Here is a 14010-nt window from a genome sequence, read left to right on the forward strand (position 1 = left end):
CCGTCTGGCGTCATAAAACTGTTGACCTCCTCTACTACACCATGACATCGCCGCAATTCATTCGTGTCATCTGGAACAGCACCTTTTTGTCTGCGCCTAACCACAGAGATTCATCGTTCCATATTTTACAGAAACCAATCATGCGACACGAGAATACCCGGATTAAAACAAAACAACTTGCATTCTCCCAGGTCTTAATCTCATATAGCCTGGTCTGTCTCGCGAGAATCCCCCAACCCAGTAAGTAGCCAGTCGCAGTTAACCTTTGTAAATATAACGGTAAAAGCTTTATGCTGCTGTAAGAAAATAACCAAGACTTAGACTAATCGTGTAAAGGTCAAAGCAAATATTATCTAACATATTACAAATCCGACACGCCCAAACAAATGTAAAGCTCCATTATCAGAACTGGCCCAAAATAACTTAAAGCTTCTTCCTAAATTTGGTAACAAGCAACCGAGGGAGACCGCAACTTCAAAACGACCTTGTTTACCTATTGAGCAATCAACAAAGAAAACAACTCCTGACTCCTAATCTCGATCTATACCTAAGCCGCTTCCGACAAAACAGCGCGTGGCACTAAACCCTCTATCAACCTACATTAACGCCGACCTCAGTAGAGCATACATCGACTAATACCAAAAACGCAGAGGAATTTCACGTCTTTCTTTTTGCTGACAGTCCTCGTACAAGAGATTATATGAATTCAAAGACGTTTAACCAATGGGATATTCAGGTCGATGTGCGAATGCTCTCTAGGTTGACCATAACGCCACAATCACAACCACGACCAAGAGATCAATCCATACCTAGAGAGTGATCTTGGCCTCGAGAACAGTCGACAATTCGAAATCTCTCACAGCACTGGAGCCCTCCGATAAACACTCATTCTCCCAGGGACCAGCATAATAGTGTGTCTCGTCGAGGGTCACCATCTCGGGATCGGCGAGAGCGTAGCTGGCGATCCAAAACCTCATTCTCCCTCTCCGCGTTCTCGCCCAAGGGGTTACGGGGATTAGCGAGTGCGTGATTCACGAGCAAGATCTCGATCCTGAAGTCCGCGTCAACAGAGTTCCGGAGATCACCAATATCTCTAGGCTGAGACTCCCCACCACAACTGCGGCCCGGAGATTTTAGTCTACATGAAACTAGTTGGGGATAGTTGGGGATAGTTAATAGCTAATCAATTCGCATTACCTCATGTTGCAATAATTGGTGAAAGGACTACTTTCAGGTACAGTCCATGGGATCTTGGTATGAAATGCATATATTAACAAGTAGGGATTGGATTAAGGGCGTTCTATAAGGGTCAATTGAAAAGGTTAATCTGATGCATTCAAGTTGCTCTGTACCTTATTCATCAGACATGAATATATCTAACTAAATACTTGTATCAGTAAGAGTTGCGGAGCCAAGTGTCCTAAAGCAACATTCTATCAGGCTTCGAGTAGCAACTAAGATGTGACTGTTTACTTCCATATCCTAAAGGTAACTTTGCTGGTAGATTTATGTTATAGTTCGTACAGGACATTCCACATCCGTGACACGGCTAGCGGTAGGCTTTAGGGAGGCCTGCTTGTAAAGGGCTACAGCATAACCGCTATGTCAAGGTCGCTGTCACGGTGAAGGTATTGCATGGCTATAGTAGAGATCGTAAGACTAGAAGAGTAAGTCCTATCCGTGGCTGGTTCGTAGTCTTCCAGTTATCCCTAATCATTTACCTATAGTTAGCCGCGCTCGAGTAAAATACACAGCTTTGAGTCAATTTACAGATGTGCCCCCTTAACAAATATCAGATAGTCTAGCTTCTTATGCCACACTGCCCTTTAGTATGTCCCGAAACTCCTGAGACTTTTATCACAAAGGGCCTCTAATTATATGAATGGTCTAATTTCTTTCACCCCTGGCCATATTCTTCCTTATATAGGATAGCTGTATTGCTACCGTCCTACCTCTGCTCCTGCTCAAGTGTATGGTTGTGGATATTTTCAAAAAGTATCCAAGTGACTATATAGACCAATAGATAGATTTGATGGTCTGTAACTATTGCGGAATGAGGTTCAAGTAATCTTAAGTGATAAAAGCATCTCGAAACTAAAAGTGTTATCTATCTACAATCTTACAATCACGAAACAATTTCAACTATCTAGTTTTCTACTCACTTAATCTGCATTGGTCATCTCAGGATCTTGAAAACAAGGAAACTGAACATTAGTTCTAGATCGAGCCTCGCTTTAGGCGGCCCCTCCTTTACTTAACCGCATACACACTTTACCTAAGATTTTATATGTACCGAGTTAGTTATATAGCTTTCACCTGTTGGTTTAATTTTCCTAAGGTACGAAAGTACATATGTTGCCTATTAAGCCTAGGTGGATGCTTGGTGCACTGCATGGTAGCAGCTGCAAACCCCCGCGCACTGATGGCGGCGTCGTCATAGGGATTGTAGGGCATATGGCAGCTAAAGCCGCATGAGCGGCAGGTGTTCGTCACTACCTAGGAAACATCTGTTCGTGACCCGTGCTGTCGCGTTCACCGCCCTACGAGTTTCTTTAAGAATTAAATTCCTCGTCCCTCTCAAAAATTTATCTTTCTCCTACCTACAACATCAACCTTCCCATCGCAACACCCACCACCCACAACTATCATCGATTCCAATTTGGAATACCTCAGCATCTAGTCCACCCTAATAGAGTAATATATTCTAATTATAATGAACCAGGGGATTTAATAGTAGCACCCGAACCCGGAAAGTCACTCTCACTCATTATCGCGTTCGAATTACCATCGGGACCCCGGGCGGCAGGCAATATTATTCCTGAAAGGCTAGGACCGACGCAGCGCGAAAAGATAATCCTAGAAAGTGGTACTCCGGTAGAAGACGTAACTAAATTATCTGGGAATGTCCTAGTATATCGGATGACAAGCATCCAGAGCTCAACAGGTTACATTGAATGTATGTTAAAAATGGTTTCGGCATTTGTAGGAGAATCTGATTGGTTCAAGATGACAAGGCAGGTCAGAAAACCCGGCGATCGCGAACCACAGAATTTCAGCTACCAGCCCATAGACATCGTGTGTGCAAACTGTCGCAGACATGGCCACGCACTGCAAGCCTGTGTGACGGTTTGGGACCCTTCTGGTGATATTCCGGGTTGCTATCACTGCAACGTCCTGACCCATACCATTGGCAATTGCCCAAAAGAGCCGCAGCTGGACAATAATTCACGATATCATTCAGAAGTAACTTGCCGCGCCGGTCGACCTCCTTTGCGTTCAAGTCGAGGATGGAATCAACTCGCCATCATGATGGATCATCAGGCACTCGGCCCCATCAGCAGAGAGAGAATGACAACTCTTGATCGCACTCATTTCAATCAGTAGGACTATAATCTCTCATCCGTTGATCAGCAAAACCTGGTAGTAATAGATCCTGCCACAATCAACCAAGATTGTATCAGAATCCTCCCTGACCAGGGCTACGCCCAACCAAGATCATTGAACCAGGAGTCCTGAGATCGGTTCCTGAGATCGGTTCCTAGATGAGAATGGCACGCTACCTAACCCTAGAGACTAGCGCAAAATGAATAAGAAATAAGTGCTCTCCCTTGAAAATGACCTGTGACTCTGGCTTTTCGTATCCATTTCAACTAGTTCATTCAGGTACTGCCAATACAAATGTCCCTATAATTATCCCGTGCTTGTTTGTAATCTTTCAGTAGTATTATGGCTAAATATTCAAAGCTGTTCCTATAATCGTAGTTTATAATGCCTGTGGAGGTTTTTGCTTATGATCTTAATCATTCTCTTAAATGTCATCTTCGCAAAGCCTGTAAGGAACAAACATTGCCCTACTGAATGAAAAGTGCCACGTAAGGTCAATGCAATGGCACCATAGTGCGGGGGTGCACGGTGCTGAACATCCAGCTCAAGAGATACGTGAGTCAGTTTTCCTGAAAGATGACTTGGACTTCTTTTCTATTCCCAAAATATAAATCCAACACTCGTTCCCTCTAATCATCTTTTCTTTTCCTTTATTCCACTACTTTTAAGAGTTATCTTCCACAGCCCACTGTCTGCAATTGTTTACTCTCGTAGTTTTCCACTCCCGAGTCCAACTACCTCGCCAATCATGGACAAACAAGGTCTGAGAACAAGGGCATTGGCCCCATACGACCAAGACTATCCGACTAATGTGTATGACACGCGTCCTTATTTGCAACGTACCTCTCAACGAAATAATGACGTTTATCGGAGTGATCTTTCGGACGCATCTGTGTTCCGAACGAATCTATACCGTGGGGACGACCTCTACAGTATGTTGAACAGAGACATACAACCTTGCTGCGTTAAATGCGTCCGAATGCGGTTTGAGGTCTGCAAGGATATCCTTGCGCAAAACCCATACACATTGGATGACTTACTTGTCATTCACGATGATGTTGTGGAAGAGTTGCGAGAAATGCGATGCGTCTTTTATGAAGACGATCCTCACACCTACAACCTCATCGTCACTCGGATGCTATATTATAGAAACTGCAAGTTTCATCACATCTCATTATACTTTGCATCATTTAGCTAACAACGCTCCTAGGCAACACATATCCTATTGCGGGTAGATTCGCGGAGTTATACCCGGACGGTGGCATCTCGCGAGTGTGGTCAGATGCTACAGGATGCGAAGACGAGACCTCAGGTCGACTGAATACTCAGTTCTACAGTCGGCAACAGGCCGATTATCCAATTAGACTATTCGCCCCTAGCCAATCATCATCACCATCATCATCGTTCAGCACCGAAGGAATCCTCATACCATCAACTCTAGCACGACGAAAGACCGTATGGGATGACATTCGAGGAAGGAATACCGCGACATTTCCAGGCTGCGAGCCCTTCGTCATCCGGCTGCCGGCTAAGGATTTCCACTGGGATCGATGCTACGGCACACAGAAAGAGCTTACACAAGCGGTACAGAAACGGTTCAGTCTGATTCAACCTGTTATACGCCTTTCCCCAGAAGCTCCCAAGGGCAAAGAGATCGTGCTCGGGATGCGCCACGCTGGAGACTGGGACGAACCAGAAGCTCATCTTCTTCTAAACGACCTATTTGACACTATGGTGTCCTACAGTCTCACCTTGCTCAGCGACAATTGCACCCTCAGCTTCGTTGAATACCAGAGATGGCGATGCACTAAGTTATTGCGTGATGGCAGCCGCAGGAACCGATATTAAGGTATCCTATTTGGTATTAAGAAGGGCATAAGAACGCCGCCTTAGACACCAATGATTGTATTATACTTTCTTTTTATTCCCTTCATCTGAAGATAGATCAGTTAATAATAGACTCATCTTCAGAAGTTCTGGATCATCGTGAGACATATATGTAGTTCGTTTAGTCACGTGGGGGAGCACGTGGTTGGTGCTCTATATATGCATATATGTAATAATTTAGTTATCCGCATATTGCATATCCTCGTAAGAAGATTGTTGTCAGAGATACCCCTTGATGGATGTCATACGTAGAGTGAATGTTAGAAGCAGCAGCGAAGCTGCTGTATAGTAGCCGTATAGTAGTATGAATCTATTAACGCTTGACCTTCTATCCTCTTTCGAGGGCGCTTCGCGCCCCCTTATATATGTGCTCTATGTAGATCTATGCTTAATTCATACTAGTCTCACTTGTCCCCTGACAGTAGGACTGTGTTGGTAGAATTGTATCATTGGAATTAAGTCCCTCATACGCATCGAGAAGTTGGCGAAGCTATGGGCTTGCATAGTGACCCCGTACGTATCATTCGCTAGTCTTGGATGTTGTTTGGAGCAAAGCGACTCCGCGTGAGGGCATGAGCGCTAGCGGGGGTTAGGCGAGATGCGCCTTCTCTTGTAGTATCAGCCGAAGCTGCTCCTCTATTGAGGGTGGCCTCGGGCGGCGATGGTATAGTGGCGTTGGGTGCCATCGGGGTGTGTGCAGAGCTCGCCGAGGGTACCTCTGGTCTTGATGCTATATTATTTTGTGGGTTCATCGTGTGTGTTCGCGCAGGGTGCGGGAAGAAAGTTGTGATGATGAATGATGAAGAGAGGAAAAGAAAACAGATGACGGGTGCTTCCATCTTTAGTTATTGTAAGTTAATGTTGTTTAGGTGATAGTAGAGTTATGTCGGTGAAGTTGTATTCGTAATGTAGGTAGGTATGGGTAGGTAGGGTTGCGTTGATAAATTATTGCAAGTTAATGTTATTCAGATAATTGTTATGGTAAGGATATATTGTAGAAGTATGTAATCTCAGGAAGTTTGAAATAGTAGGTTATGTGGATGAGGAAAAGAAGAAGAGAAGGGGGAAAAGTTGTAGGAGGGGGCATGCTTATATACAAATAATTGAGAGGGAATTCGTGAGAATCAGATTGCCATCTGAGGGTCGTTGCCCAAGGAGTTACAACTTTTCAGTTTGCACCTACTCCTTTAGCCACTGCTCTTGCCGGATGACGGGGCAATAACGGAGCAACAACACCGCAACTGCTGTTACTTCCTTCCAAGTTTGCTTCCGGTTACAAAAATTAAAGGCAAGAACGGAAAGAATTACGGAAACAGGCTGTCACTTCCTTCTATACTTCTATATCTACTACGAGCTTTCTCGTTGTTGTCTTACTACCAAGTAATAGAGAGATATCTGAAGAGGCACTTTTGAAAATAACCCTACCTGGGCTACCGCGGTACACTCTTTGAATTTCTTTCTCTTCCAAATTATTTTGAAAATCTTTTCGTCTCTCAACCATCTTCTCACATTCCACCCTCACACCATCACACTTCGCCTACTCAGACGTAATGAGCCAGCGATTTCTGCCACCAGGGGCACCGCCCCAATATGATGAACATTCCGACTTCGACATGGACTATTACATCGAAGATAATGTCGAAGAGCCCCTTAGCGGATATGACGACCCAGACTACATAGAGGCACTTGACAGATGGATATGTTCCAACATGAACCAGTGCTGTGCATATTGCCAGACAGTCCGCTGCGAAACGTTCCGCGCAGCAATTAAAGAGTTCGATCATATTTACACGAACCAAAAGCTGCAAGACATGTTTACAGATGCAGACGCGATTACAGCTAGGGATGTCTCCGACATTCATACCCTAAACCGCATAGTTAACAAATACGTTTACAACAAACACTGTAAGTTTCCACACAGTTTGTTGTTATGCTTGTTCTCTATCAGCTAATCAAATGTTCAATGTAGTTTCAGATCTTAACGATTTCGACCTGAGATGGCCTGCGCAGACGCATTATGCAGGTCTATCTGCGCCGATGAGATCCGCACAGCCACGCGTACAGGCTCAGCAGCAGAATGCGGCCTACACAACTGAGGTGTCAACGACCAGCGCCTGGCCTCAGCAGCAGCAGCAACAGTACGTGGCCGTGGACGTGGCCGTGAATCTTCTCTCGCCGCCTCGCAGGCGTCGGGCTACAGCAAATATTCTTGTAACACGTCTTCGTACAATGAGCCCTTACCAGCGCTCGCCCCACAGGCTCTTCGAGCTATTCCTTCTCCGGGTGTTCAAGGTCTCCAGAAGTTTCAGGCTGCCCCGGCTTTTCAGGCCCCTCAAGCCTCTCCGGCTCCTCAGGTCCCTCAGGTCTCTCAGGCTCCTCAAAGCTTAGGTAACGCGCCTGCACAGTCAATGCCGAGATGAGAGCAACCTGCAAGGTTACAGCCACCTAACGTCCCAAGTACCGCAAGCATGCAATATGCTAAGGTGGCCGCGTCGGCACCGCGATCTCTGCCAGCTCCAGCATTACCTAGACAAGGTACACAAGTCCTAGCAGCGCAGAAGCCTCGAAATCAACCTGCTAAACAGGCAGCCGGCAGCACGACGGAGATATCTGCTTCCGGGTCTCATTCTCAGAGCACCCCGGCAAGCCTAGTTCAACGACTACTCGTTTGGGATGCCACCCGAGGAGAGGATGCCGAACCCTTCCCGAGCTGCGAGCCATACGTTATTCGGCTACCTACTTCTGATTTCGACTGAGAGAAATGCTTCGGCTCACAAGAGGACGTGACGCGAGCGGTGCATAAGGTTTACAGCGGAATTCAACCTTTCGTACGATCGGCGCAGGGGGCTCCTCACGGTATTGAGATCGTGCTTGGAATAGGCAACCCTAGCGACTGGGAAGACCCATGTGCTCGTTACTGCCTGAATGAAACATTCAACATGATGATGAGATATTGCGCGAGCCTAGTTAACCAGAATCGCAATATTTGGTACATGGAGAACCAGGCCAATCAGTGTATCTGGTCTTTGAAACACGCCTACAAGAAGGACACGAAAAGCGAGGTAGGCGTGACAAAGAGAGCTATCGAATAACAGATAATAGAGATAGAAAACATCTAATGAACCCAGGGCACAATGTCTGGTGGGGGCATTCTAAACAGGACACGAAGAATGGTTCGAAGATCAGGGAGTACATCAAGTGCAAGCACAATGGAGAGAACATTAAAGAGTTGAGCGGTTATAGTTCGCCTTTCATAGACCTCATAGGTAGTAGGAAAATCAATCGAGACAGACAGACCAATAGTCGTGAATGTCATAAAATTGTTTTAATTTCGTAGGGGCCCTGATTATCACGAGGATTGTAAGTCTTGATGTAAACGTACCTAGGTTAGGTATATATCAGATACTTTGAAAGTCGTCTCTTTGTACACGTGAAAGAAAGCATCACGTGATTGATGCCTTATGCATTTTATGAAACGTTTATGTTCTTTTAATGCGCTGCGCCAAGCTTTCACATCTTTATCCCTACATATCGAAATACAATGCTCAACTGAAATATCCACTTCCATATTTATGTCAAATTCGGGCTGTATCCCATAGCCTCGCCCGTCTATAGCACTACTCTACCAAACTACCACCCGCCCTGGGAAACCGGCTTTGACTAGAGAAATGCCGGTACCGGACCTGGTTTGCCCCAGTGGAATTCGATCCCACGTATAACAAGAGAAAATATTCAATCATCATGGCGTGACTCCGTGAGTCATGAACTTTAGGGTCTATGGAGGTTAATCGATTTCGGAACGAGGGATCGTGGCTCCTAAGAAATCTTCAATGGCTCCAAAAAAACATGCTAGAAGCTATGGAAAACTAACATACCACTCTCGAAGGTTCTAGGGGTGGTGGGGAAGGTGTAAGTAATTGGAATTTAGAGCATAAATATACTGTGAAAGGTTATGGAAAACTTCGATCAAGCAGAAAAAATCTATACGAATCCGAGTGGACTATTTTGGGGCTGGAGGGATCCCCGGAGGCAACTCTTAGGATGAAGATTGAAAATTTTAAAAGATTTAATGCTGCGACTAAAGGAAAGAATCATGTATATTTTCATTGCTTCGTGTTCCATATCTTGGTATGCCTCGAGCGCAGAACCTGCAGACGGATTTACCGAAAAAGACGGTCAAGGTCTCGTTGCGGTCCCAGCCTTTGTCGATGTAAGAGCCATGATCGGGATCAAAGCACACGATCGGTCTCTTCAATCTGTCTTGGACAGGCTCCGGTATTCGAGAAGAAGAGCTAGGGATTTGAAGTAAGATAGAAAATTCGCAAGGACTTGTCTAAAGGGATAGTATTGGAGGAGCAAGAGTTTTTCGAGGATGGGGGAACCAGCAGAAGAATTCCAAAGCCCCCTGATATCTCCCAGAGTGTAAGCCTTTCGTTTAGTTTACCTACGGGGACTTCAATACCACCATTTTGTAACCTGAATCAACGTCTCCAAGATCTTATCAGGGACTGTAGTTATCAAATGTATCTAAATCATTCTTAACGGCCGGAAATTCGACAGACTTCCGAATTCGCAATTGCGGATATACCTAACATCTAGAAGTTCCATCGTAAAATATTCAGAACCATATCTATTTACGCGAGTCTTTCTACAGTCCGTTACGGTATACGCCCCTAGTTGACCTTGCTGCTACGTACCTGGTATTGTACCATGAATGATATACGTGAAACTAAAAGGTAACAGAACTGCAATCTATAGATAGTCAGCAGTTTACTTGGCCCCATGCGATACGCGCGTTCAAGAGGCAATGTAAATTCCCACATGATATGTTAGTAGGACGCGACCACATTAGAACCAACGAGGCCGCATGGGAAGCCTGAGGAAGGTGGCGTCGTGTGAGGCAGACGCGCAACTCCGGATGGTTCAAAGCCTACATTAGCAAGCTCTTCTAGACCGCATCCTATTTCTTAGAAGACGCGCCGATGGCGATTTTTAAAGCGAGAGCAGTACCTATTCGTATGAAGGCTCTTGTACTAGAACATTGCCACTCGTAGTTATCAACTAGGCATATATAAACCCTCCACACTACGTGCTTACCTTCCATCGGGCTATGTCATACAGATCCTTCTTGTGCATTTCTAAACTTTTGGCGCATGTGGCGATCGGAGCTCGGGTCCGTGTAGGCAGCAGGAAACAGCAAAGGGTCATTTCGATGATGCTTCGAAAGGAAGACGTATGCGACCATTGGGCTGTAAGGAATAAGCTTACACCGCTTAGGATAAAATGAAGCAGAGCAAATCTAGCAAGTTATGAGAGCTAGTAATCTGCTCCTTTACGCACCTACTAATTCTATGGCATCGTATTACTCTGGGGATGTTTCCGTTGATTGCAACTCTGCCGGCTTATATTCTCTCGCAGGTAACACGACCCCAACCTGAGGCACCAAGCTGCGAGAGCACGCAGTAAGCGAGTTGACGTAGCCTCGGCTGCCCCTCTTGGAATCGCCGGTAGTTGGGAGCAGTTCGTCCAACGCTTATTTATGCCCTAGTCAGCCTTCACGACCTACACGTCACCATAGAAAACACCAATAGAGCTTTTTCGGTCGGCTATTTGCTAAACTAGGCGGCTCCGGGGATTGGAGATAGACGGCTTTCAGTGCGTCGTGTTTGAATGGCTATAGTGACCAGTCATGTCGTAACTGCAAAACACTTTGATAGTGGGATGAGAGAAGATCCCGTGAACTGATTCATCTCTCAAATGCCTGGTTGTAAGTAGTACCTCTGAGATCTATACGGTAGCAATTATCCGATGATCTTGATGGTATATACGGGTTTTCACGACATCGTGTTTCGAAAATCGATAAGCCGGTATAAATAAAGCAGATAACATGATGGCAGCTATATCGATCGAGCGGACATCGTAGGGTTATGTAAAAATTGAAAGTTGTCGACCTGGAAAGATTAGCGTATCCAGAGGGAATCCGTTACGTGGGAGCAAGTTGAGCTTCGGTTACGATGTCACGAAACTATTAATAAAGAATCAAACGGGTGAAATGAAACCCGGGTCTGGGGAACGTAAGCGTAGCGGGGGATGGTGCCAAGACTCGCAAAGCCAGGCGCCCGGGATTTAAAGATGTGCTTCATACCCGATTCCCGCGCGGGATGATCGAGATCACTGCTCCACTTAGATAGAACGAAGCTGGTTTTATGCATATCTTGCGTCGCGGGTTCTATACGAGGAGGTAGATATGAAGATGATATCCAGATCTCTCTGGCCCTGGGGTAAAGGTGCGATTCTGCGAATAGCATCGATGTCCGGGATTAAATTAGGCTTAAGGAGCCGAAAGCCGGGACCGACAACGACCCCAGCCGGAATTTCTAGATCAGCACCGGAACCGCACCCATTCCAGTCGCCAGGTACGGCACACCTATATTTTGATATTGGCACCCTGTTCGTATAGGCAACCTATAGGATAGCGAAAGAATGAAACACAGGTGCGGCGGTCAGTTGCTAGAGAATTGGGACCGTCAATATCAAAGCAATTAAAGACAGCGAGGCTGATACAAATGCCCAGGTCTTGGCTGAAACGTTCCGAGGGGAGCGGTCACGGCTGCATACGATCGACGAGCCTCTTGTACGACTCGGGCTGGTGGCACAAAGACGTAAAGTTGTTAAGCCAGGTTATTAAACAGAAGAGACCTTGTTTAACTCAACAGTTGGTATGTGACTACTACGACATGTAGCGAGTTGGGGTATACATGTTACACGATGACCTGTGATAGGCGGTTGTTGAGAGGGGTTAACTCGGCAGTAGACGGGCTGCTTACATAGGTCCAGGGAGAGGATGCCTGTTGAAAGGGAAACTTCTTAGATTGAGAAGGTAAGGGGAAGGAATAAAGATAAAGACTCACCGTCGAGACTGCCAGCTGCCAAACGCTCTACTGCGGTCGATAGATATACTCTCAGCTGCGCGCATAAAAAATAGGAGGCATGGTAAATGTACCTTACGCAAGGTCGAGTTCCACCTGGGAACCGCGGCTGGGCGAATTCTACGTCTTACGAGGTTTGTGTAACGCGAAGCGAGAGGTAACTAATAAGTCAGCATGGTGAGAGAAGGTGATAGGAGCGGACATTTCGGCTATGTCGTCGGATCCGACGTGACAAAAAGGCCCGGCATGAGGTTGTTGCCACTGTGTGCAACCATCACGTAGCGCCTAACATCCGCCTGCGCAAGTCGTTCGGCACTAGATCCCCTTCCAGGATCCTTCGGTTGAAAATAGAAGCTACATGCACCTAGCTCGCGGATTCGCGCCTACGGCTCCCGACGAGATGTGCTATAACTAGGCAGAGCACCAAGTCTTTCTAAACGCCATCGGGACCGGAGGCTAACGTCCCTCGTTACACACGCCGGTATATGTATAGTCCTTTGAATTCCGCCTAGTTATTGAATTCAGCTATGGTACCGCCCAGAAGCCCCCGAGGGCAGAGCATTGGTTAATAGAAGTGTGGCTTGCTCCTGATGTACGCTTGGGTGTCATATCAGGCATATCCCAAAAAGATGATGTGGAAATAATATTGGCTGGCGTACGACTTATCATTCGTATGATATCCTCTAGGGTGTCTCGCAAACTAGCTGAGTAGGCTAAACCCGTGATAAACCGCCCCCGCGTAAGCTCTAAGGATGACTACGATTGCCGGCTATTCTTCAACATGGAAGATGAACGCTTTCGTAGGTGGCTTAACTCTGCTCATGTGAGAGAAGGAATTTTGTTAGGTAGTCTTAAGCTAGGCCGTTCGTCTGCTGTCAAAAGCCGGTCCTTAAGATTGCTTGGCTGGCTCGCCTCAGCTGCCCTGGTAAGCTTTCGCGCCTCGATCTCTGAGCTAGGTTTATCACATCTGGCTTGCTTATCTCTGCGAGTCACGATCTCCAAGAGATTCCGATTCCCTTGCAGATCCAGCCGGAATTTAAACCGGTCAAATTCACGGCTGTCGAGCACGAGAACATCTAGCGTACCCCACGAGTTACTAGCTCGGACCGACTACTAGGGTTTTACTTTTTCTGCTTCAACGGTTCGTGGTGGCATGTATTGTCATTGTTCGAGACGCGCCGGTGGCTTTCTTCGATGGTTTATGTGACACATCAACAATGCCAAGAAAGTAGCTGTCGATGTTTAGGTCTGCTGAAGAATTGCGTGGGTTGAGGGTCAGGTAAACGCGTCCCATCTAATATCATCGACATGTGATATCAAGCCGCTACGTCCCGTCGTCGAAACGCATGGTTTCTTTACCATCTTACGCTACATCTGCATTTAAATCCTAGAGTAGGATCAGGTAGGCCATCTATATCTCCGGGTGGCTCTCCAAACCGTCGGGAACCCCCCAGGCTGGATGAACGTGCCGCAGGATGGATAAGCACTGCATCACATCCTCCCATGTATTCAGCTCCCTACTAGCTCGAGGTACGTTGTTGTATCGATACTAGTTGAGCTACGTGACGAGCATAGTAAGCCGGATAAGATGTAGCCTTTCGCTAGTTAGTTCCTACGGAAGAGGGCCGTGGATCAGATGTACCCCATACGCGATATGCACAAATCCCAGCGTGCTGACTGCCAAGCCTTCGATCGCGACTCTAATTTTTCTGATGTAGCAAACTGTGTCTCGAGTAATTGTTTCTGCGATGCTCCAAACGGCTAGAGAGCTGTGGAGCTGACTTTCTCGTTGTCAAGGTGCATTGGCCGT

At 46.4% G+C, this 14010-nt stretch overlaps 2 protein-coding genes across 2 annotated transcripts; both read left to right on the plus strand.

The window, feature by feature from the left end:
- Nucleotides 1-4132: 4132 nt before the first annotated feature.
- On the plus strand, nt 4133-5232 carry F4813DRAFT_399019 (uncharacterized protein; the record flags this gene model as incomplete). The annotated part of the gene is made up of 2 exons (XM_049248119.1): nt 4133-4316; nt 4595-5232. 2 exons carry the CDS (start codon nt 4133-4135, stop codon nt 5230-5232), a joined length of 822 nt encoding a protein of 273 aa, XP_049096231.1.
- A 1390-nt stretch (nt 5233-6622) lies between these two features.
- On the plus strand, nt 6623-8027 carry F4813DRAFT_399020 (uncharacterized protein; the record flags this gene model as incomplete). The annotated part of the gene is made up of 4 exons (XM_049248120.1): nt 6623-7176; nt 7241-7409; nt 7472-7675; nt 7730-8027. The coding sequence occupies exons 1-4, from the start codon at nt 6822-6824 to the stop codon at nt 8025-8027; spliced, it is 1026 nt and encodes a 341-aa protein (XP_049096232.1). The 5' UTR covers nt 6623-6821.
- Between the last annotated feature and the right edge of the window lie 5983 nt (nt 8028-14010).

The sequence above is a fragment of the Daldinia decipiens genome (assembly GCF_022478715.1).
Source record: "Daldinia decipiens strain CBS 113046 unplaced genomic scaffold F4813scaffold_38, whole genome shotgun sequence".
Taxonomy (NCBI): Eukaryota; Fungi; Ascomycota; class Sordariomycetes; order Xylariales; family Hypoxylaceae; genus Daldinia; species Daldinia decipiens.